The sequence below is a fragment of the Lasioglossum baleicum genome, chromosome 1, assembly GCF_051020765.1.
Source record: "Lasioglossum baleicum chromosome 1, iyLasBale1, whole genome shotgun sequence".
NCBI classification, from domain to species: Eukaryota; Metazoa; Arthropoda; class Insecta; order Hymenoptera; family Halictidae; genus Lasioglossum; species Lasioglossum baleicum.
The window spans coordinates 7,033,078-7,058,813 of NC_134929.1; the positions used below are offsets into that span (position 1 = coordinate 7,033,078).

General features: G+C 44.8%; 1 protein-coding gene across 3 annotated transcripts in view; it reads left to right on the plus strand.

Annotated features, from left to right (window-relative positions):
• N (neurogenic locus Notch protein) overlaps positions 1 to 25,736 on the plus strand; it is a 309,272-nt gene that overhangs the window by 120,246 nt on the left and 163,290 nt on the right. For 2 of the 3 annotated variants that reach the window (XM_076429298.1, XM_076430057.1), the window contains exon 5: positions 19,031 to 19,164. In XM_076429298.1, the coding sequence (XP_076285413.1) occupies positions 19,031 to 19,164 (134 nt within the window). Of the gene's footprint in view, positions 1 to 12,569; positions 16,778 to 17,326; positions 17,971 to 19,030; positions 19,165 to 25,736 lie in introns of those variants that run through there. The other variant, XM_076430915.1, reaches the window with a different exon arrangement.

Sequence of the window (25,736 nt, forward strand, 5' to 3'; positions counted from 1 at the left end):
GCATAGCTAAATACAATTCACTTTCTAGAGCACCATACAAAATCAACGAGAGATAATATTCTTTACAGTGCTGCTAAATGTATTTTAGCAAACATTAATACTTCAAGCAACAGATAAACTTACTTGATTCAGAATTTCATTACAGTGAACGTATGCTAACGACTCTAATAATTTAATCACCTACCGTAGAATATACATAGTCACCACGGTCGGACATTTTATACGAACGATTCAATGTTTGCGTGTAAACTACAAGAAGCCTGGAAAGACATCTTTTAGCAGTATGGTAGTCTTCTCCCTCGAGATACTTAAGGTTTCCTCGTAGCCGAGGATTTCGAGCGGTCATCAAACCACATCAAAGGCAATATAAGACCGGAATTACCGTGAATATTTTCCGAGAACGCGTGTAAACTGTTCCATTAATTGCTTAATCGTCCGAACCCGACGGGGAGAGGCCGCGAGAGAGAGCAGATGCGCTCGATTTGTTCGCGCCAGAAGATTCGATGACGATGAGACTCGCGTTGGAGAAAGAACGGGGGGAATGGTCATGCACGTCGCGTCGACCTCTCGAAATATCGTTGCGGCCCAGCGAGCCTGGTGATGAGGGTGCAGAGAACCGCGGTAGTGTCGTTCGTCTTTGTCGCAATTACCGATTGAGCACGGACGCTGGAACGTGAAGCGCATAATGACGCCGAACAACGAGGATCCATCGAGTCGATCCCACGGCCCATTACGGATTTGCTCGTAATTCGACGTTCCGACGCCTCAAAAATCACTTTTGTAGCAAGAGCCGCGCCTTTTTCGACCGATCTCGTACGCTTCCCCCCCCCCCTCCCTCGCCACGACTGCCAGCCTCTTTGAAACAGTTGCAGAAAGTGAAATCGCGCGTTCGTTACGGGACGTTCGTTGCACGGAACAAAGGTCTCGAAACTCTGAAATCGAAATTACGAAAGCTCGCTCTTCGGGGGGTGGTTTCTTCTATCGCATTCGTTCACGTAAATATCGAGTCGTTGCACATAAAATATTCGATTTCACAGTGCGTCTCGAAAATGTATTTCCTACAAAGTAACTTTTTCCTTTGCGAAATTGTTCGTAAATGAAGAACGCGAACATAAAAAATATTAATCTTAACCCGATGTTGGCAAGGTGGGAAAATGTATCGTAAGTGGTAAGGTGGGGTCTCACAGACCCACCGAAATGATGTATTGTATTATAGAAATAAATACCTTTTTCATAATTATAAGATTAGGTATTGCTTAAGAGGCTTGCAATTTATCAGAGTAAAAACGCAGATTCACGAAATTAAATTTTTATTATTCAAAAATGCTTAACTAATGAAACAGCTTTACAATGTTACAATCAATCTAAAACTACCGCCGGGTTAATTCATTGTAAAGGGGAAGCTGTAATCTTAAAATCTACGACGGCTTCAGCCACGAGAAAAGTTTGTCAATATCTTTTACATACGTTTCAGCTTGTGAAATTTTGGACCGAGAAAGCGAAATCTAAGGTCTTCTAAAGGAACCACCTTCAATCGCGCAGCAAAAACCTACAACATAGAAGATTTAACCAACAAACATTGAACCGAGTATCAGAAAATTTCAAACGATCAACATCGCTTTCAACTACCCCCCATACGATGATCACGTGATCGCAACAAATGTCGCGAAAGGAGCAGGACCACAGCACTGTGTGCCGCAACGGACAGAGGGGAGGTCCTTAAGGAAGGCCAGACCAGGGGATCCCTTTGTGTAAAAAAGAAAAAGGTAGAAGGAAAACCGAAGGGAAGGGGGGGGGGGTGAGCCGCGTAAAGGAAACGAGCTCGCCAAAAACTGGTTCCAACGGGGGACTTAAGGGCGATCGGCGCGGAGAACATAAATCGGCGCTTTGTTGAGATCGAGTCGAGATTAATCGGGGCCCGAGTCGAGCTGACTGCACGAGAGCAGATAATGTCGCTGGGTCCTATATTATATTGAATTATATCGGTTCGGCGTCGGTGGGTGTAAGTGTTCACGTACACGATCGTCGATTCTTTTTGTTTCTGCGCTCGGGAGCCGCGAGAAAGCTTTGTCGGCCCTGGAATCGGCCTCCCAGCGACTGCTCGACATCTTCATTTTTCTATCTTTTACTTTCCACCGTCCGTTCGTGATAAGTCCTCGAACTGCGTGTCTTCCGACACTCCTCCCATTTTTTTCGTCGGTCGCCATAACCCCCTTGAAAATTCAATCGCATTCTTTCTCGAATGTACCAGAGTGTACGAGACTGTACCTGAATACACTAGGAGTGTACCAGAATATACTTGAATACACTCGAATATACTAGAATGTACTAGAATATACGAGAGTATACAACAATACAGCAAAATAAAGCAGCATAAACGACAATATACACCCACTTTTAACATGCTACATGAGGATACATATAGGTTCTGTTCCATGCAAAACCTAGGTATGGTCTCTGGCTATGCTGACAAAACTAGTCAAGACCCAGGGCACCAAGAAATAGGTTCGCGTTACAGATCACTCGTACACTGGAAGTTTTATAACATTTTGAATTTCCGGGTACCACAACCTACTCGACAAGATAAAGGAAAATGGAGAAGTCCGGCACGCATCGTTAATTGAACGGTATCCGGTTGACGTGGACGAAGCAAACTCCGGACCGTATAGGAGTAATCGAGGTTTAGCCGGCTAATAAATATCGGCGAAGGGTTAATCGCGCTGCTACCCAATAATTCCCTTTAACGCTGTTAATCCGCCTCTGCCTCTGGACCCTGTAACCTCTCCTCGGCCGCGTAGTTAACGCGCGTATGCATCATCTTTGCATCGACGTACGCGCATCCCATTTCTGAACCATTAAGCATCGTACCTAGATGCGTGTGCCTTCCTTCACCTGTCCCGATACCTGGCGGCGTAACGACGTCTCGAGACGATAGTCGACCAGCCGACCCTTCCCGCCCTTTCCCTTCTCTTCCCGGTTTCGCCGCCCGAGGAGCAATAATGTTCAATTGGACCTAATAAAGACTTTGATGTGGCATGCCTGACCGCCAGGTGGTGCTGCTACGAGCCACTATGTTATTAAATAGTTACCGAGGCGGTGGCCGAGGCACGCTGTCGTGGTGGGGACAGAGATCTTTCATCGATCCCTCCCTCGGATCGAGGGACAAATAATCGAATACTTTGTACCGTCGATGAGATCGATAATCGCCGATAGTTAACGGTAGTCGTCGTCGTCCGGCATCAAAAGTCGTCGGATAGCAATTTTCTGATTGCTCGGTGCTCCATTTTTAAGGGCATTTAAGTAAATGCACGCGACGTGCTCGCTTTAGCATACTTTCGTCGTTCGAAATTATCGACGGACAACCGTGTGGCGAATGCGAAATTGGTGTTCATCCGGCTCTGCACTCGGCCAGTCGATCGGTGGAGACATGTTCTGGCTGAAGTCGCTGTGCATCTTTTTCGTATTTACGATCTGATGACGACAAGGTCGAGTCAAGGTGATATAGCGGCAAAGATTTTATTAAAGGGACGACTACAAAAAGATATTTTAATTATTTATCTGAAGCATCGATTTAAACTTAATTGATTTCGCATCATGATGAAATTGAATACAACATCGTATTTTGGAAACTTGTTATTAATTATTTTATGATAGCTACCGTTTCTTGATCTCGGATAATGACTTTGCCAACTTGAAGATTCACTTATGAAATCAAACATGAAATTAGAATATATTTGCTACGTTACTAGTTATTATAGCATGGATTTGTAGACGTTTTTCAAATCTATACGGTTGACACAATTTTATTTATTAATGACTTAAACATTTCTTTTAAGTATCTCTGTTGCATCCATCAGACTTAATTTAGTCGTCAGAAATTAATCCAGTCACTGCAGTTCAGATTCAGCTAAAATGCCATTAAAAATATGTTTGAAAAAATCGACGAACAACAGTCTAAATTGTGTTAAAGATCAACATTCGCAACATTCATATTTTTCGCGGCCGGGAAGTCGACGTGAAGAACAAAAATGAAATTATACGGAGAAGTGCACGTGCATGGCGCGTGTGTGTCCGGTCAAGGATGTGATTTATAAAATGATCTCCCCGGAGTCGAATTTAATTGAGCGGAGGCAAGAGCCAAAAGGAAGAGAGCGGTGTTTCTTATACCCCTCCGTTGGATTCGCAACGGATCTTGATAAACCGTGGCCTCCTCAGCAATTTCGGACCTCGCTGTGATTGACCCCGCAGGGTCAAATTCTTCTCGGCTTCTAGGCAAAACTCTCTCGCACCTGATTCATCGCGAAGGTTTCCGAAAGCCGTGTTCACACCTGTTTCATTCGCCTTCTGCTCGACACCGATGCGGCTTCTATTGCGAACTGTGGATTTCTCGGACACTTGTCCGGTAGTATCAAATTCGCCTTCTCCTCAAATTCTTAGGCGGTTCATACCGGTCAAACTTGCTTGAACGCCGCTTAAGAATGTGTAATCTGTTAGCTGTTCAGTTATGCGAGAGCTGGTGTGCCCGCAACATTTCTTTCACTTCAGAAATTGTTGCACGAAAGATACCGTATGTACTAGAATACATAATGCTTTAAATCAATAAATTTAAGTTTAGTGGAGGATATTTCGTTGTACAGAAACAGGAAGAAAATATAGATTTTACAATATCCAATATTAGTCATTTTGCTCACAACATTAATGTTTTCTTTTTAGTTTAAAAAAAGTTCTAATCTACAATTAGAAAAGAATGGTGATTAAAACTTAAAATTTAACCATGGAATTTCATCTTCAAATCGGGCACGAACTTATGCAATCATCCGACATTACTGTAAGAATATTAACAGGGCATTTCACCACACAGGAAAGTTGCTAAACTAATTACCCGATAAAAGCTTGAATGAAATTAGACGGCGCGGCGGTGGCAGCGCGCCCTAACGATCGCCTGCGCGCTCGTTTTCCCCCGGTGGCAGAAAATTTCAAGGCGGCCACGATCGACTTATGTATGTTAATGCTATCAAGATCTGTTGCGCAGCCGCGGTTAACCTTGACGTCGAAGTAGAAGAAAGTAATCTAATGAAGAGCGTCGGGCGTTCTCACAGCCTTGCGGCTCGCCGCGGTCTTCGTCAAACGGTCTCCCGCGTCTGGATGTCGCGCGTCTCTCGCACGCAATATCGTATTCATACTTGTACGAGGTGTGCTAGGAAATGCGTCACGTCGAGCCGACTAGCCGCCTCGTACACACACACACACTAGCAGAACGATTCCTTAGATCGTAGATCGGTCGACTTTAAAGTCGTTTCTACGCGGTGAGCGAGGCCTAGACGACGAGGTCAGCTGGGTCGTCGTGAAGCGGAGCCCGTTTCTTCCATCATCAGGCCGAGGAAAAGACCTAGGGACAAAGGGGAAACAAAGATCTCGAGCAATTCGAAGAACCCGTTTCTACGGCGCGGAGTGACCGATAACTACGTGCCGTGAATGCCGACCGCGAGATTTTCGAATTTCGTCGGGCAACGCTTTCGCGTCTAGCCACACCAAAGGTACAGCGAACCATTAAGGATCTTCGTTTGCACGCCACGAATACAGAATCCTCCGCAGGGTATATCTGCCTTCTCGCGTCCGATCCCGATACGCATCGGGACCTCGAACCTTTGAATTATCGTCGAATGCTCGCCGCAAGATGGAGGCCCCCTCTACGTGTCCTGAATACGAGGTCGGGGGTGAAGTCGGTGTCGTTCGGGACAAGTGGCGGTGCAGGTCACGCTTCTAGCATGATCCTCTATCTACCCACGGATTTTTAACAAGGGGAAGATCCTTTTTACCCTTCTAAACATTTTCAGCTTGCACGTTGGGGCTCTGAAGCACTGATTAGGTATTTTTTGGGTTCAGAAACCGTCTAGTTATGTGAAAGGGCGATGCTTTTGACGATTGACAGTGTCAGGTCTACTCTTGGATTTGATTTGATCAAATGTGCCGTTTTAGCGTCGCGTTTTGATCCTCACCACCTCGTGGGGCAGCCAATTGCGAGGTAGCAGAGAGTCGCTAGCCAATGAACGGTAACGAAATCCCCTCCACTGCTTCTGGAAGGGAAATACTGTTCGTTGCAAATACTTGAGTTGACTGAAACAAAATTTTTCTCCATGGCGTCTATGCGATTAAGTATTAGGTTGATAAATGTCTTGTCGCATCTTTTAATGATTACCATTAAGCTCTACCTCATTAAATTGAAATTAATGAAATATAAATATTGTTTATACTATTAGAAAACGTTCTGCCATATTGCAGTAGTTTTGTTTCGTTTAAGTATATTTTTGCCGCAACCTAACATAATAATTGAAAATAATATGTTGATCCCAGAAACTCTGCTTCACGACTAAAAATAGTAAATCAGAGATTTGGATAATCGTTATTAATCTGAACATGTGAAATTGTTTTCGATCAGCATTGTTGCTTCGTGTTATTCGCACAAGCCTCTCGGAGAGCATAATAGATCACGGATCCACGGTTGATTAGAAAAAGTAGTTAGACCTTGTCTTCGCTGAGAGCGATCCAGCCGCCCACAGTATTCGACTGGATTATAAATAGTAAAAGCGCGACGGGCATTGCGTAAGGATAATTAAGCGATTGTTAGGCAACGACAGCCTGCAGACTATCAATTATTCCTCCTAGCGACAGTGTCGAAAGGTGTTGATTCAGGTCGGATCCAATTTGATCAAATTATTAACACGGATGGTAGAAACTCCGTGCGAATGGCTTCCCAGTTTGTCCATGGAGATGTGAAGCAATGAATGGGCGTTTCATTTACATCGGCGTTTCTTCATAGAAGTGTAACGGAATGTAACCTTGACAGCTCTCGATCTCGATCAGCGGTTTTGCCGCATTAATCACTACCCTTTACGCATTCGATTCCCTCCGTCAGTTCGCGTAAATAGTACTTATGCGAAATACGTCCGGGAAAATATGTCGCGCGATATGACACCGAGAACAGATCGTTATGAAATCGAACGTATCCTTTGCATATTGCAATTAGAAAGAATGGAAACTGCATACTTGAATATGTTATGTGCTACGGTTCAGCAGATGGATCAACGCTCTGTTCAAGTTAATCAATTATTTATGCAAACGGTTCGATAAACATGGAAATATACATAAACTTTTATCCAGTTTTCAGTTTCTAAAGTGTGAGATTATTCGGTAAATATTAGTAATGGGCGGGTGCCCGAAAATTACGGATTTTAAAGTCATCAAAAGCCGAACCGAGGCTAGTAAATATGCCAAAATAATTAGATTTCACGACACTTTTTCCTGTCACTTATATGTACTCAATGTTCTTTTTATTTCCAATAATTATTAGCAGAACAATTTATGTACACTGACTGTGTAATGTATACCTTTACGTATATATTACCTTATTTCACAAGTTTAAATATTCAGCATTAAAAAAATCAGAATTTAATTCTGCAGCCCCTTGTTATTTCGAGATTGATCACAATTAGTCTACCATTATAAGTAATCTCGCGTGTAGTTGAGAAATCAGAGTCTGATACAGCAATTTAAGAAGCACATGGAAACGCGTTATGCCTCGGATGACGAAGCCTATGTCCCTCGAGATAATTTCACGGCTACAAAAATTAGAACCCCTTCGGTTTCTTAAAGGAAGAAAGAAATTTACTTAAATATTGGTTACAAAAAGCAGCGCCGTCAGATTAAGACTTCGTGTGACTGAATTCGTGTGTCCCCTCTCCTCATCTGTCGACTCCGCAAAAGAATAGAATTTTATTTCATCTGAAAAGAAAAATATTCATATCTGACCCGTTACTAAACAGCAAAATAGTTCTCAGCAATATATTTTATTCACAAAAACAAGTAGACTTCAAAATTAATTCACAACATAATTACACTACTAAAATTGAGCTTGAATTACCTTCAAGCTAAACTTAAAAAATTGTGCTCTGCATATTTCATTTGATTTAAGTTTATGCGAGTATAATAATGAATAATGTACTTTGTTTACAAAATGTTTATAATTAAAACAAAACATTATACCACTCCGTTTCCAATAGAAGTACGTCTCAAGCTGATTCTTTGTCCACAATAAAAGTAACGAGGACGGACAAGTTGTTCGAATCTCGTTGCATAAATAACTATCACAGAGCAACAAGTAGCGTTCGGTGGTTCGGTTATATCTGTGCAGCGATCTAGAATTCCCGGGACATCTGTGGATCTTCGACTAATTAATTCTCACATCCGGACTATCCAGTTTGTCACGATTCGGACCTCTTCCGATGGATCGTCGCAGATTCCACCGGCTTTACGCAGTTTCGTTATCTCGATCCGGTCATCGACCGGATCTAGGAGATGTTTTTGCTGGTCTTGCGCGCGACCACGTCCCCCAGCGGAAGGGACTCGATCCTACAAATGGAAGATATCCTGACGTACACGCGTCCTGCGTATGCGAACGTAATCCATCCGGACGTCATCCTCGCGGGGCAGAATCCCGGCTACCTTCGACCAGTTAAGCGAGCTAAGTCGCGTGACAATCGTTTTTAATCTTAATCCTGGCGAAATCTTATCGCACGCGATGCCAACGGCTGCTGTTACAGTTAAATGTCGCAATTCTTGTATTGGACAGTACGTCAGCCTGTCCGGACGATTAATCTGACACGCTGATGGTATAGCTCGCGTTCAAAACTGCAACATGTGATTGCATACCTGAACAGGTATCTCGAAATCATTTGCTCCTCTTCAACATTGCAACCTTCTGATCAATCGTGTCCCTCAGATTTACTTTTATTTCCATTCCAAATGGCGACCTCGGAATTTTAAACGCTAACGCGAACTAATATATTTTTTATCCATACTGACCATCCAGTCCAATATCTTTGAAACTGTTAATGTGTAAAGTAAATATGTAGGTAGATTTAGATAAACAGGAACCACTTTGTTTTTTAAAACGAAATCGTATATGTTTTAATACACTACTCGATGCTACTCGTTAGTCCTTGCAACTGTGATTAAACTAGTCGGTGAAGCTTCGAAATACCGTTATTAGGATGCATTTTTGAAGAATATGTAATATAGAAACCTCTCTCCAATGTTCATTTAATTTTTACCAAAAAGTATAATTGTACTACTATAAAAATATGTAACATTTTTGGTTGTTGGTTTTGGCACCTCGTCTCTACACTAGTTGTGAATAGAATGTAGCATGATTTTTTGCGGTTCGCCTGAGAACGAAATTTCGCGAGTGTCCAACGGGGAAGTTGATCGTCAAGAATCGTCTGACATAACGATTATCGAGTCCAACCAATTTAGGCAATTACGACGGTGGGAAAGCGTCCTGTACTGGCGTTCCATTAGCCGCGTTAATCCGGCATTATGCTCCTTACTTTACGCGCAGTGCATCCGTTTACGTCATGGCCCCGGACACACAACACCCGACGCGGAATTAATTGTTGCCCAAGTGTACGATTAATCCGGTAAACTGGGAGTTCAACCGTGGCCGAAAAGCGGATTCCGCAGATGTGTCGCGTTCACTGAAATGCTTAGCTGACTCTTCCTCCTGCGAATTTATTTTCCATTGAAACCGCGGCTCCAAAAAAACAATTCAAACAATTGTTTAATTAATATTTACCCTTCTTATATCCTGCAATCCTAAATAGTCTAACTTTTATAAGTATTTCATTGTTGTTTCAACACTAAACCTACCGTTCTCGGTCAAATGACCGGTTTTATATATTTTTCATTTTACAATTATTAAAATTATGAAGTTGTTTACATGGAAATTGATTCTATAAATTTCTTTATCCAACCACGTGTTTGAATAAAAATTGCACAAAATCTAAAGAAATAGAGCTTTGTTATTTTTATAAGCTAAAACATTTTAATCGTTCTCAGTGCTCGGTAGATTTAGGGTTAATATCACTATTTTTCTATAATGAGAAAACTGCAGATCTTTTGTTAAATAAAAATGTAACGTCTCGAAGATAATACAAATTTCTTACATTTATGAACACTGTCGCAGTTTTATGTTCCTTCTATTTATTTTTACAGTAACGGCATAAAGATTTGCAGTATAACAATGATTTTAGTAAGTAGACTAAACATACCACACAATCAACACGCTCACGAACCATCTTTTGCAAGTCCAGGGTCTGGAATCAAAGTCCCGTAGGGTAGTCTCGTTTCCGTCTCGTGAAACGTAATCGCGTAACGGAGTCTCCGATGTATAATCAATGAGATGATCTAGATCTGGATTCGGAACAATGTTGTGTAGCAGCCCCGTGCGAAAGGAGAATGAAAATGCGCGGGAACCGGAATCCACTTGCGAAATCCGCCATGTTTATCGCGACGCGTGGATCATTCTTCCTCGTGGGTTTCGTTCGATTTCGATATCTGCTTTCCTCAATATGTACCAGCAATCCATCGACTATGTTCATTTTAAATATTCTCATTATTTGTAACCATCTCAAAAAATGTTATACAGGAAACTTGAAAACATGTATTCCTGTTTTCATAATTTTAACAAGTCGAATATAACATAATAAAATTTTTTAATAGTTTCACAATTGTATTTTGTAAGTGAGAAATAGTTATAATTCATAATAATTAGGTTAACCTAAAAATTGAAGATGTGTCAAAACAAATGACAGGTGTCATGAAAGATTTTGATTAAAGGTTTCGCAATTTGGCGCTACGACATAACTTACAGCTGCATTCGCCAACAATTCCTATTTGAATATTCACTTGCTGTATTATTATGTGACAGAGGAAGTAATAAATAAATGTATCTTACGATCTCAATAACCGCAAATCAAGATCGAAAATGGGATGCTGAATTTTTTGCTCACTGTGCAATAGTTGATGTTACAGCGATCTAACAAGCTGTCATTACAACTCATTTGAGCTCGGTTTCTTAAAATGAATATTTTTAATACTCAAGGCGAACAAAGTTATGCTCCGCCTTGTTTATGTCGAGTAACGTGTTGACACGGAGCGGCAATCATCAGAATCTGCGAAAGAGACAGAGAGTGGGGTGGAGGCAAACGTGCTCGCTTTGCAGACGTATAATTGATCGGATGATTGGTACACCGGGAACACTTGTTTCATCAACGGCCCTGTACTCTCTAATGTAAAATTCCTCTGTAATTGTACCGGCGCGTACGACTTATGAAGCCTCAATTGCGGAACGCGTATCAATAGCTGAACGAGAGGAGGATTATCATTAAGTGTTCTTAATATTCCGCGAGAGAATGTTTTCATCGCGCTGGTTGATAGCCTCGTAAACTTGATCAGAAACAGGCGTCCCGAGTCTCTGTCCCTTTCCTCGTCAATCAGCTCGATCTTCGCCGATTTCGATCTCCACCGGCCGTTCCAATTTGGCGCCAATTAAATCCTCCGGACCTGGTACCTCATAATGGCTTCTATCAATTTCTGGCAACTGCTAACGACAAAACGGGCCCACTCGGACGACGGAACCGTTCGATCTTCGCGAACCGTCCGTTCAATTAGTTCACCACCTACTTTCCTTCTCGAGCTTGCGGAGCTATTTAATTATTGTCAATTAAAATTATCTCTCATTAGCCGCCAGATATAAGGAATACCGATTTTTCGAGATGATTACATGCGTTAATCGAAAATGATTTATTGGAAGTCTCGTTACGGCGTTGTTAAAACTGGGATAAACGGAAGAAACTAACAAGCGATTTAAAATTTATTAAAAAATTAACTTCGTTACATGAAAGAATTACTTATCTATTTAATTTAAAAGGAGAAGTGTGAAGAAGCAAATGGAGACTACTTTCCCGATTAAAACATACTTGTATTTTCAGTAAGAAAATATTGAATTTGACGAAAAAAGGCCGACAACTGATTTGTACACTTAATAAATTGTACCGTGTTTAGTCTCGTTTTAATCAGAGAAATGTCATAAATGTGACAGTGAAAGTTTCACAAGGTAATAATTGAGAACCAAAGTCGAGAATACATCGAGACGCGACTAAATCTCGATGAACACGTCATCGACAGGATCGAAGTTCGAATCGGGAACGGTGAGCACCAGGCGTACGTCCTTTTCTGCGAGTTTCGCCGGAATCCATGAAAAATGTACATTGTTCTTCTGCTGGTCCTCGTCCCGCTGCTCTCCCCCGTATTCCTCTTCCTCTTCGTGGAAGGCGGTCGTTCTTCCACGGTAGCTTTTATTTCGTCCTTCGAACTGCACGAAATAACTGGACGTCGAAACGAATGGCGGAATTATGCTACGGAGGATCGTACGGCCCGGTTCTTCCCGCGGCGAGCGCCGTAAAAACCGTTTCGGACTAGATCCGTCGCGGTGGGGATCGTGTGGCGATCGGTTAGCCAACCGATCTTTTCGTCCGAGCAGAAATAAAAGGGCGGCGGGGGACGAGGCCTGTATCGAGCCAATGATAACTAGCCGGGGACCGATCGGCGATCGTGACAAACTGCGATCGACTCGCTCGCTCGGATCTGGTCCCATTAGTTTCGAACTGGGCGCGCCTTTTTGCATTTGTCGCGCGAGCGCACGACTCGGCCTCCCTTCTTACTCGCTGTTTTGCGAGCATGCTTGCGCGCCCTTCCGAAATGACTTCATTTTGCAATGTTGTTGCAAGAGAATGGTCTCTGGAGGATCGGTCCGGCGAAAGAACGAAAATTGAATTTCATTGCGAGTCGCATTAATTACTCGGGATTAATTGCTAATCACTTGGAGAGCGCTGTTCGCGAATCGCAGAAAATAAACCTCGCCGTTCTGATTTAAAGAATATTCATTGCTCGATGAATTATGGAGGAGAATTGTTTCTAAGAATGCTTCTCGCTCCGCGTGTGTGTCGCGTCGCAATAATTCCACCGGCTGGAACACGTTCGGTGTTGGACGGGTCCCTCGAACACTGAGATCTTAATTGCCAGGCGAATTTCAATGCCTATCGTGCGCCTAATTAATTAGCCGGCCGAAAAGCGATCGCCGTAAAGAAGCAACAACCGCGATCTGATCTATGATACGACACCGATCTTTCCGTCTTCCTTCGGCGGTAGCGTAACAGTACAACAGTGCTGGGACCCTCAAACGCTAGCTTCCCCCACTATCGGTTTCTTCGGCGCATCTTCGTTGCGTTCGGTGGGACTCGTCTACGGTGGGGACGGTTGGTTCTGCCTCGATCGAGGCAAATGTGGCCATCGCAGTACAACATTCCGCGAAGAATGTCGGCCCGCGGGACAGGCCACGAAAGGTGACTAAATTTCGATTCCGGTTCCCCGTGCACACCCATACCGATCAAATTTTCACCGTTTCCGTGAACCCAACGCCTCGGAGGTTCGATAAAATCGAGCCTGGGGAATATACGATCGTGTTCTCCGCGGTTATGTTTGCCAGTAAATTGCCGAATTTGTCGAAAACGGGTGGGACAAATAGAGAACGTCCGTCGAAGAGGCAACTCCCGGCTCGTTTCTTTCTCCGCGTGTTCTTTCTCTCTCTCTCTCTCTCTCTCTCTCTCTCTCTCTCTCTCTCTCTCTCTCTCGGGGTCCGAGCCACGGGGAAGCGCGTGTTCGACGCTGAAAGCGCTGCGTGTCGGCCGTTCGAACGTCGGGTTCCCGACTGGTTCCTGGATCACTTCTGACATATTTTGTTCGTTTGACTGCTGAGAGGCGAGCTGAAACTTCCTCCTGTCACGGCGCTCGCCGCCGTGGCATCCAATATGAATCATATAACGGAGACACATAAACATCAACGTGCCTAACCCCCTTCGGCCGTGCTCTCGACTGGCCGGGAATCAAATGGCTCTGCGGGCCCTCGATGATTTATACACGGCGCGGCCTGTCCTCTCGATATTCGGAGAGTCGCCCCGGACAATCGCGAAAGACAATGCTCGTATTCGTAACGGGACAACACCCACCCGCGCGAGATATTAAAGTCGTTTTCGTTTTAGCCGATCGCCGCGACACGCTGCGAGAGAGGTGTACCCACAGCCTCTCCCGCCTCCTCGGCTCCGGACCGGAGCGATCCAGCTTTATGACCGGCTTGCGAAACCGGGTTTCATAAGCTGGCTCTCAATTTAAATATTCCGAGGAAGTAAGCAAGCTGTAGCTCTCTCGAACGGGTCACAATTTATTCCGGCATTGTTCGGTATGGCGGCGCTGTTTTCCATAAAGTAAGTGGAGCGAATTTCATGTTCTCGCTGGACCATTCAGCCATTCGGCCCGCTCGCGCGCTTCTCTCCCCTCCTCTCGAGAATCGTTGGTAATCTACGTGCGATCGGAGACTCTCTCGAAAATCGAACGTATCGGAGATCATTGCTAGCCGCCGATGCGGAATAATGGATTACACCGGGGGGCTAGATTTGTAACGTGGGTCGGGTCAGGAAACTCGAGGGCCGATGGTGGCTCGTCTCCTCGGGGAGAGGGGGAAGGGGATGGGGAAATCCGGATCATCCCCTAGTCGGAATCCTAGTCGGAAACCCCATCGACGGGTCTCGAGGATGCCCGCAAGCCATACCGTTCGCACAATGCGAGTAAACAAGTGAAAATTAAATTTGAAAATTGCCCACCTTCAGCCTGTTGTTCGAACCGCCTAAGCGGGCCGGTCAATACCGTTTAATCGGAATCCTCGGGCCTACGGCACGCTTCTGCCCCGCGGTCTGTTTGCTCCGGCGCATAAATATTCATATGAAGAGATTAGCGAGATTTTTCGGGTGTCGTGCAAATTTACACGAGCCTGAAGTGCTCCCATGATAATCGTCGGCTCGGTGATTAAATAAAATACGATTTCCCAGATGTAATCTGTTTCTCGGTTTCTCTCGTTTTGTAATGTCGAATGTCACGTATAATAATCGTTTTCATAAATTGGGGTTCGAAAAAGCCCTTTCTAATATGTATTGTATGAATAGAATTATTAATATAAATATCAGTATCAATATAAATGAATTAACATAAATAAATGATAAAATATTCAATAACCCCTTACGTTGTAACATCGAGTCAGCCTCGCGATGAAGATTTCCAACAGTACTTATTAAATACGCATGTTATTAACACTAAAACGATTATAAAATTATACCAAAACAAACCAATGCTACCAATTGATTATAAAAAATCAGGTCGCTTGGCACAATTACAAAAGAGTTATTTTATTTTAAAGGGCGTGCGAATACTTTTTACATTCACTGTAGGCATTCAATAAATATAAACTTGCCTCTTCTTCTAAGAAACGATGAACGACAAAAAAGTTCTAATCAGTCGCGTGCGGATTTGATATATTTTATGCATTCACGATAGAAATGAGTAGCAGTAATTTAAAACAGTAGAGAAACACACATCGAACTTAATAATTGCTTGCAACAGATGCAGAAAATTTTGAATCGCAGTAACCGTAAAATAAACCGCAGTGGTCAAAAATCTGAACTCCCACAGCCGAGTTGAAGTGTCAACGAGCAAAGCAGACTTGGAAACGCGTTTCGAAAGGTAAAAGTTCACTAAACGAATCGACCGTCGGTTTCAAGAAATGTTCGGAAAGGTAAAAGTTCACTGCACAAAGCGATTCTATTTGATCGTTGGACGGAGCGTACACGGCGAGAGAACGCGTCGAGCACGCAAGAAATTCGTCGTTCTGTTGGTCCTTCTGTAGAACACGTGAGAAATATCGTGTGACTGTCGAATTAGCAAAATTCTTCCATATAGAATCGGCAAAGAGTAGCAGCGGTGGGAGGGTACAGGGGCAGGGACCTGAGATGCACGCAATGATTCCGCATCGTTTCTACGACCTAGGACCCTAGGTGGTAGCCGAAAAGAGAGACGCGGTTACGGGCGTTCGGTTGCGCGAAAGTAGGATAACGCGAGACGTGGTCGAAGACCAACGAAGGGTGACGGAACGAGCCGAGGGGACTTTGGTTAACGAGTGCGGGCGAGAAAGAGATCGACGAAATTACGGGGCGTCGCGGAAAGGGATGGAAAACGGAGTCACGACAGCCCAATGGGGGGGAACCGAGTGTGACGCCAGTAGAGAGAGAGGGTCACTGATCACGGTGGCGCCCCCTTAGCGGCCCAAGCCAGAAGGTAAGGTTAGTCAGTCGCCAGCCGTCCGAGGACGATACACGTTCTGTTCGCGTCTCTGCCGATTTCACCCTTACAGTCCACCGACGACTGTGGAAAATACGCGCGAAAACAGGTGGCATTACGCGAGGTGACATTACACAGTGTTGAAACAGTGTGTCGGAACTGCAGTGAACACCGTTTACCAATTTCCTTCGTGCGCGGTGAGATTTTCAGTGGCGTGCGCCGAAAAGACCGGCAAGCGCGCGTGTTCCGATATTCTTCGAGGAATTTTGGATACTCTCGGCCAACTGAGTGCAATTAGAAACGATCGTCGAAGGATTTCCAAGCAAGTGTTTCCATCGGGGAAATGCATCTGGGGAAATTCGTGTCCTTGTAAGAATCCCATGCTGAGGTCGTCTCGAGGTTTGGCAACGCCTGCTGTCCCTCCGGTCGACCGTCATGGGTAGCTCGTCTGTGAGCCGACGTAATACAGGATAGAGGCAATTTCAGCGAGTTTAAGAGAGTTTAAAGCACGCTCGGCGCATTGTCACGCGGAACGGAACGATCGGATCGGATCGGATCGACGCTGCAACAAGCTCTCGCACAGATTCCAGGCCAGACGGTCCTGGCGTCCAAGTGAAAACACTCGGTCGCGACGAAAAGTGACGCGAGCGAGCGTGAGAAAACACCGGCTACGTTCCTCTCCACGCCGAGGGACGCCGGAGATAGTACACTCACCGTACGTTCTACTCGGGCCTCTGCGTGTCCTGTGCACAGGGTGCCAGGAAATTATATGTCACGACCACCGTGGTAGCGTCGTCCTCCCAAGATCCCCGGGGATCTTGCAAAATTGCCCTTGACCTTCAAATCTAGCTTCAAAAGTCTGCGTCTCATGAGCACCGATTTTGTCAAACTTCACCTTTTTCTCAAAAACTTATACACGAGGTTTGATCAGCTCTTAAACTGCTCCTATTCGCCACGTATTTTTGTAATGCTCATCGCGAGGATCAATTTTGTCAAGTTACTTAAACTTTTATCAGTTCCCAAACGGATTTAGACTGCTATACAGAAAATTTTCTTTCGTTGTTCTCAGAGTACATACTTCTATTAAGCGTCTTTGTATCATTCATACTTTAAAAAAGGGCTACGTTCTATATCGACCCAATGACTAGCGACTGGATCAACAATTTAGCGATCGAGAGTTGATACAGTTATTTCCAAATCGGCAGGATCGCGCTACGGTGGTTAATTTCCTCGCGCCCTGTCCAACGGCTTATTTTGTTACCAGTTTCACGCATCGTCCTTCAGTCCAGTTTTCATCGGACTTTAATTTAATTGACCGGAAGAGAAGTTTCTCGACGAAATGTCGCCCATGATCTAGAACAAAGGGGAAAATCGACGATGGAGGATTCGAAGACAGTTTATGGTTCTCAGTCAGTAAAACGGCATACGCTCGTGTCGGAATTGAACCGGTGACGAATCTCGATACGGGCTTGAAGAGACTGTCGAGTCCGCCATTTCTCTCGACGTTTTTCCCGTGAATCTCTGCTGCGTTATCGACGATTGGATACTTGGTTCAACGACTTGTTGTTGTTTTTGGTGATACGAAACTAGTGTGCAATTATTACCGTGTGAACTATTTGTGCATTACTTTAGGATTACCTTGTGAGCATCAGTGTGAGGTGTACCGTGGCTGTGTTTATTTTTCTCGTGATAATTAACCGAGAGAATCTTGAAAGATAGAGAGAGAAAGTATAATAGAGTCGTTCGAGAGTTGTTGATGATGGTGATTCTCGCAAATGGAGTAAATACACTGCGTGTTCCCGTCGAAATATGAGGAGAGCGCCTTTCTGCGAGCCGAGGGAATTGATTTCGAGCGAAAATGTATCTCACGCGTGTGTTCTTGGTACTCCTCCTGGCTGTGAGCTCGAGGTGCGTTTTAAATTGTCCCGCCATTTTCTTTCTCGAAATAAGAGAATCGTAAATGAGAAATATTATTGACTATAGTTACTTGTAAAGTTACATTCTGATTACAATCTATTTACCCATAACTACTGGGAATGTCATTATGCTTTTTTTTCGAATATAATTGACACGCATAAACACGCGTGCAAAAAAATGTTGCGCCAAGCGTAAAAACACTGCGGCATATTATAAGAAACCGGTACTATAAATATTGATCGTTCGAATGGGTATCCTTGGTTCATTGGTCCCGCGCTGCGCCTTGATGACTGTCGATGAACGGCAGAACTGTGAGAAATTCATTGAAATGCATCGAAATGTTTACAATATTCAACGATCGCGTTTTCTTGGAAATTTAAACGCCACTTCGGATCGCTTTACGACGAGACACTGCTACTCAATTTATCTATTCAATTGGAAATTTTAGTCGCGCATTTCGGATAAATGTTTTCGATTTTTGGCACACGATTAATTTCATTTTATTCGATCATATATTAACCATTCTTAAAAGAGTAGATCTGATTAGAATTTTCAGATTTTTGGAATAACGTCAGTTTTTGAGTAGCTTCTGTACTTCTGGGGTTTAATCTACACAGAAAACGAAGACTAAAATTGTTATATAAAGTTTGTCAGGGAACGCTTTGTTATAAACACATAAATATTGTATAAATATTTCAATAGATTGAAGGTTTAAGTTCGGGGCACCCTGTAGAATTATTTTCGATCGTGAATAGATAACAATCCAATCGCAAGGCCGCTGTCAAGATTCCAAAGTATACATTTAAGATGATAGAATGTGAAGCGATCAGAGAGTGCAACGTTTCAACATTCCAAAAGGATGGTCCGACACTCGCAATTATCGCAGTACGCAACCTGTAATTAGCGTCCGGTGACTGGACCACGCAGAAAACGCGAACGTTAACTATTTATTTATCGTCCGCGTCGATCGCGATTTCATCAGACCGTTTAATCGATCCACATCGTATACACTTTCGAAGCTGGTGATTTTAACAAGTCGTTACGATTGCAGATGCATGTGCTCGAGCGGATACACCGGCCAGAACTGCGAGAACGAGTATATTCCCTGCAACCCGTCGCCATGTAAAAATGGGGCCACGTGTCACGACATTAACGGTTTGGACTACGAGTGCAAATGTCCCGAAGGTAAGTCCTGAATTCCTTCAACTTATTAGCCACATTTCGTCCGTGCATACTTCTCTCGAATTTGCCTAATCGCTGGATGCTGTTCGAATACACGATGTTTCAAAACTGACAGAAATGTTTACGAGTTCCGATTTTGCAAAGCAAGTTATTCCGATCATTTTATTGTCCCATAGAACGTGTATTATAGAACCCTTTCGATGATGCATAGTTTTGAAACATCCTGTACATCCGAAAGTATGCACGTTTTCAGTAGTGTTAAATTATAACTGGATTGCGGATCTTCATGAATTACTAACATTTGCAAAGTGCAATTCATGATGACAATCATTAATGAAATTATAAGAGGATCCAAATGCGACACTCTTTATCGCATAAATTAATACAAATTCTGATCTAACATTATGATAACCGAGCTTTTACTGTACCTAATTTTGATTCTAGTCTTTTAATTCGTGTAATTCAAGTCTTGTAATTCATGCAATACATTTTCCTCTTTTTCTGTTTCCTTTTTAATAATTCATGAGGATCCGGCGTCTAGTTATGATTATTATTAAAGGAGTGACTATTTCGTAGTCATTTTTATTCGCGAGTAATTTTATATCTCGCGTGCAACAGCGACAGTCCATCTGCAAGACCCCAGCGGACCCATAAAAACCCGATTAGCGCCCCGGAGCAATGCATTAAGACGTTTTTAACGATCGTTACTGCGAACGGATTGACCCGCCCAATCCAGCAATTAAAATCACGAGCACCTTGACAAAGACCACCAGAAGTCATTGCGGCTTGGAAGGAGCGCTTCCCACAGGATTGATCGGCGACAAGGTTCTCAGTTTTCATGAACCTTCGCCTGCAATCACGGTCGTTCCAGAAAGCTGGTCTTTCTCACGAATTGAAAAGATCGACAGGGCCTCTCCGGTGGACTGGTTTCGTCGCGAAAACCGCTTGGAATGCGTCCTCGGACAAAGGGTTTGGCCGATTACGGGCGCGACTCGGCATTTCGGCGTAGGAGGAATCTTTCCGAAGAAGTCGCGTTCCACGTTCCACTCTGTTTAACGCGGGAAGAAAGTTTTCGCGTTTGCCCGTTGCGCAACCTTGTCCCCGGACGAAAGAAGAGGGTCCTCGTGGAAGGGTGGGAGTGAGCCTGGACGCGGGAGGAGGGGAGAGGAGGTAGACAAAAGACCGTTCGCGGGGCAATGATTAGTCGGCGCAACAGGTACAACTTAAGCCAGGGGTGATGGCCATTTACGTGCGTGTGTGCACGGTGGATGGTTAATGTAAAGCCTAGGGTCAGCCTAGCGTGGCCTCCTCGGTGCTCGGATCACAATGCGTGGTCCTGTCGTTCCCAGGCGGACCACAACCATGGCGACCCCACCTTCTTTCGCTTCTTCCACAGGCCGACCTTCCGTCTTTCACGCCGCTCTGCCTTCGGTCGCGCGCCTTTTCCCGTTAAAGAAGCCCCCTCCGACTTTTCCGCTGTCTTGCTCCGTCGATGAGTATCCGTCCGTGGCTCTGACACGGTTCACACTATCAGCGCTTCACCCGAAGCCTGAATAAGTAGGCTTGTTCGGTTCAGGGGGTAATGCGGTGTAACGATAAGCGGTTGGTTCCCTTTTTACCCCTGCGGTTTCTCACAGCTTCGACCTCTGGAACCATGCTTCTCCGGTCTTATTAAAATTCGTAAAATTAAAGTCAACCGATTATTTCGAGCAGAATCTGTTCTAGAATAAATGTCAACGCATTTCATCCCGTTGCAAAGGTGTGTCTGTCTTCGCATACCCTTTTCTTTTTACGAAAGATGTCAAAAAAATGCGTTTAACATCGCTGAAGGGGGTAGTGTGGGGCTAAGGGGAAACATGTGGTCGGTTCTCCCACTATCCACTAAAAATCGGCTGATAAGACGTTCCGTTTTCCACATTTCTCGCATGGTGCAATGATCGGGTCGAATCCACGCCTGTTCTCTGCTCTTCTGTCTTCGCATCCCTCGCGACACGAGATCACAGGGAGGGGTCCGAGTAATTCAGGCCGTCGGAGCGCACCGCCCAATTCGCTTCAGCACCGGTGTGCCCGCATTACTGTAAGTTCCTCTAATTTCGGCGAGACGAAATGACAGGAAGCTACCTTGTCGCTTTACCCCGGAGCACCTAGGGCCGGTGCGTGCTCATGAATTTTACGGGTCGGCCATTGGTACAAATAACCACGTTATGTCGCGCGGTCGCGTTAGGCGTCCATTTAAAACTGTGGGGGCCGGTCGCGCGCGCAGCGGTCGAGGATCGAAACGAGCCGAGGCCCAATGCGACGCGCGTTTTATTCCGATCTACCCTCCGGCGGTTTTCGTTTAACGAGGCCGCCGTCGAATTGTCTGCAATTACCTCGTTCCTGCTCGGGGCGACGACGCTTTCTTCGCGGCGCGGCGCGCGGCCCGTTGCGTTGCATTCCCGAGGACGCCCCGTGTGTTCTTTCCGCGTGGTTGCTCGACGCGTCCGCGCAACAACCAGAGTGAAAATCAAAACGCCACGAACGGCGTATCTCGATCACGTGCTCGTAACGGCCACATCTGTGCTCGGGAACGGTCGTTCTGGTTGTTCCTTATACAGAGAGGCCGGACGAGAAACGAGGCCATAACTATTCCAGAATCCGAGCGTTACGGGGAATCGTCGAGACTCATCCCCGACGAGTTTATCCATCGATTGTTTGACGTTATTGCTGTAGCTGTGGCGTTTTTTTCATTTTGTCGACCGGTGATGCGTGTACCAGTGTCCCTCCGTATAAATACTCGCCCCAGACGTACGCTCGGCTAGTTATTACCCGAGCCTTCGAAATTTATTCGTCTGCCCAGCCGTAATCTCGCCGACGATTTTCGTTGCTCCTTTTTCCCCTCCCAAGAGGAATAGGGAACTCTCCAGAGGCAGGTATTTACAACAAGCTCGTAACTATTTCCTACGAGCAGCCGCGCGCTCTCGAAATGATTTGCCGGTGTAGTTAGTTATAATGGTTCAATTTGCAACACTGCCTCTCGCTTCCACCACGCTCTTAGCCGCCCCGTGTCCTCCTCTCGTTTCTCCGCCGTGTTTTTTTCCGCCGTAGACTTTTCTTCCTGACAGTGGACGGTTCTCGTCGGAAAGAGAGGCGTTTTTTGCTGAAAGATTATTTTCCGAAGAGGAAGAAGACCCCTTTCAGCTGTTCGGACGAGGTTGTAACTATCCCCCTGGCGAGCCGCGGGACTCCTCCGAGCCTAGCCTCTCTCGCTTCCCGTCGATTTGGTCGCATACCCACTACCGCCTAGTCGTAATGGTTCAATTTGCAGCATCCCGGTTTCTCGGCTCCTCCGTTCGAGGCGTGTTTCTTTCCTCTCTTTCGCGCTGAGCACGAGCCACCTATCCACCTGACCCTCACTCCCTCTCCCTCTCCCTCTCTCTTTCTCTCTCTCTTGTTCCCTACCCCTTTGGCAGGCTACGTTTCCTCGGCTTGTGCAACACACGACGCCGATCGTCGTCCCTTCGCCGAGGACGACCTCGGGCCGGCTACAGATTTCCCTGGTCGACGATCCGATCACGCCTCCTCCATTCCATTCCGCTAATTAGAAACTGCTCTATCGAGCGCCGGTTAAACGATTAACCGCACGCCCATAGATTAATCGGTCGCGCGAGGGAGATAGCGAATTAAACGGGGACGAAGCGCGCGCAGAAGGATAGGCGTACCTTCTCTCTACTCGTTCTCTAGCCGTATCCTGATTCTATTTCTCGTATTACCCTCTAAATTGAATACCAAAGGGGGGGGGGCGAGCGGGAGGAGAAACACGACGCTTGTCCGATCTTGATACCGTGAGCTTCAACGATTAAATCGTTCTTTTTCTTTTTCCTCGTTTTTTCGGTACAGCGCCGAGAGCACGAATTCCACGGTTTTATGGAGTTGTACCGGGGGATCCGTTCGTGCATCTCGGCTCTCCAATTTCTCTCGTGGCCGTTCCCGCCTTTTTCCGTTCGTAGACCAGTCTCTCGGTTCAATTAAAACGGGTACGATTCCGTTGGTAGCCGATCGGCCAGGATCGATTTTATTGCGATCGGCGACATGGACATGCGCACGCGCTTACTCTCATCGTAGAGATCGCGCGCTCTCATAGCGCTTTAACGCGTTTCTGCTCGCCGTCCTCCCAGTGGCGGAACACGTCGAGGAAGAGAGGCACCGGACGGTTATACGCGATCGAGCTGATTTATGTCAACGCGCGGATATAAAGTGTTGTAGTGTAGCCGGGAGAGAAGCACGGTGCCGGAGAAACAGCCGGACAGAGACACCCGGGCTGGGGACGTACGCTCGTTTCGCAATTCCGGCCGACCCCTCCTTCCCCGCTTCGACTATTACGCAAACCGCACGAGGGTTGCCGAGGATGTGGATCACGAGGCTATCTTCACGCGTTCGGAAAAGTCGTCGGAATTTTTAACTTCGTACAGTTTTATTGGGATAATTTCGATCGGTTTCCGTGTTCTTCGTTTTTTAAATATTCACCTGAGCTGTTAGTTCCTAACATCTTTATTGTACACCTTCGGTTTGACGAAGATTGATGTAAGAAACCAAAATTCATTCCAACGTCAAAAGGACAACAATCTTTTTGCGTCTTATTCTACTCATCATATGGATAAAAATTAAATAGCTGTGTAAAGCTTTTTCATTATCAAGCTGATTTTGTTTGTATTATGTTTTCGATGTACACGCTGTATATGCATTTAAACTCCATCTGGTTGAGGAATGAAAATATAATATAAATAAAATCCAGTTTGATAATGAAATTACTTTAACATCATTCTTTAAGAGAACTACATATTGAGTTTTGACCAGTGATTCCTTTCACACTTTGCATTCTCGGGATAAATACCCGGAATACGATACCATCGAAAAATTGTTGACTTTTCGACCTTGGCATTCAAATTCAAAGACTACTTTTCACATTGAAAATATGTGTAATGACTAGACTGCGGATCTTTATGCAAAATAAAAATTGCCTGCACCGATTTGAAGAAAGAGAAACCAAATTAGATGTTATTTCTTCCCTTAATGATTTTAATAGAGGAGAAATCATATATACTGACATCTTGAATTTTCAAAATTCTCCAACAATTTCGAATTTCATCTACTCAAACTTTAGTATAAATGCATAAAGATCCGCGCAGTCTAGTAATGACAATAATAGAGGCCTAATTTGTTTGATCAAATCATTCTAGCCAGAACTGACTTCAGCCATTGTACGAGTGTTTCCCATTGGATTCAAGAAACAATATTTCTTCTACAACACCCATGCTCTAGAATAAAATTTACAGAAGATAACACTCGGCACAAACCCGGTCACTGATCGGTTTTCTACATCTTCGATCACGCATTATCCGGGACTCATATAATCGGCTTGATTCCGTGGGAATGCCTAATGAGCACAGAGTCCAAACACAGCGGTGATTAACGGAGAAATCTGCGTGCGTGGCTGGCTAAACACCGTTGTCGCCAATAGAAAATAATCTATCGCCATTTCCGCAACGGTACTCGAATTTTATCGGCGATCCGTGGGTCCTGGCTCGTTCGACGCGCCTGCCCACGCGTCGATAATTCGCGCGTTCCTCGTTGCGAGACCAATCGAAGCGACATCCCGCCGAGGATTTATCGACACCTCCGCGTTACATTGTTCCCGCTCGCGGGGCCACGAACGAACCAACGGTTAATTAAAATTTGCGCTTCTTTCGCTCGCACGAAATCTCCCGAGTCATCTCTCTCGCCGCGCGTCCGGTTGCCGCCGCGACGAATAATTAATAGCCGGGAACATCTGGACACAAAGGAAGCGCTCACGACGACATCTAACAAGTGTCCTCGCGGCGTGCCTCTATTCTCGCGCATTGTCAAGGCTCGTCTAACTCTATCCCGGCGCACGTCGTCACTCCATTCCCGACACTTCGCCAGGCTCGTTCCTCCAGCTGTTCGCCTCCGCTTCGTAGGTGGCTAGCACGCACCAGGTTCCTCGTAAGTCACCGGATACTTGCTCGTTTTGGGAATAAGTATCCGCGGTAATGTCTTATTCCTAGACGATTCCTTGCTGTACGGTACTTCATTGTCAAAAGAGGAACCTGTTTTTCTATTAACGCTGTAAACCTATCGTGCACTAAAACGGATTAACGCTTATACGAGCCTCAGGGTAAAAATTCACCCATTTACTATTTTCACATACTGTAAAATCATTGATCCCTTTATGTCTATGTTGTGAGATGTATTTCTTTAAAATGTGACGTTACGAATGGAACATAATTTGTCGATATAATTTGTTAATATGTTTTAGCTTACGAAAATGACAAGTCTCTATTTATTTCGATTTTGTGCAATTTTTATTATGATACGTGTAAACAATATCATCGTTTTAATAATTGTATGATGGAAAATATTGGGTTGGCAAATAAGTTCGTTCGGTTTTTTACATTGGAATAAATCACAAAAACCGAACGAACTTAGTTGCCAACCCAATTGTATAAAACGGGTCATTTGACAAGATATGGTAGATTTAGTGTTAATGTTACAAAATAAAGAATAAATAAATGTTA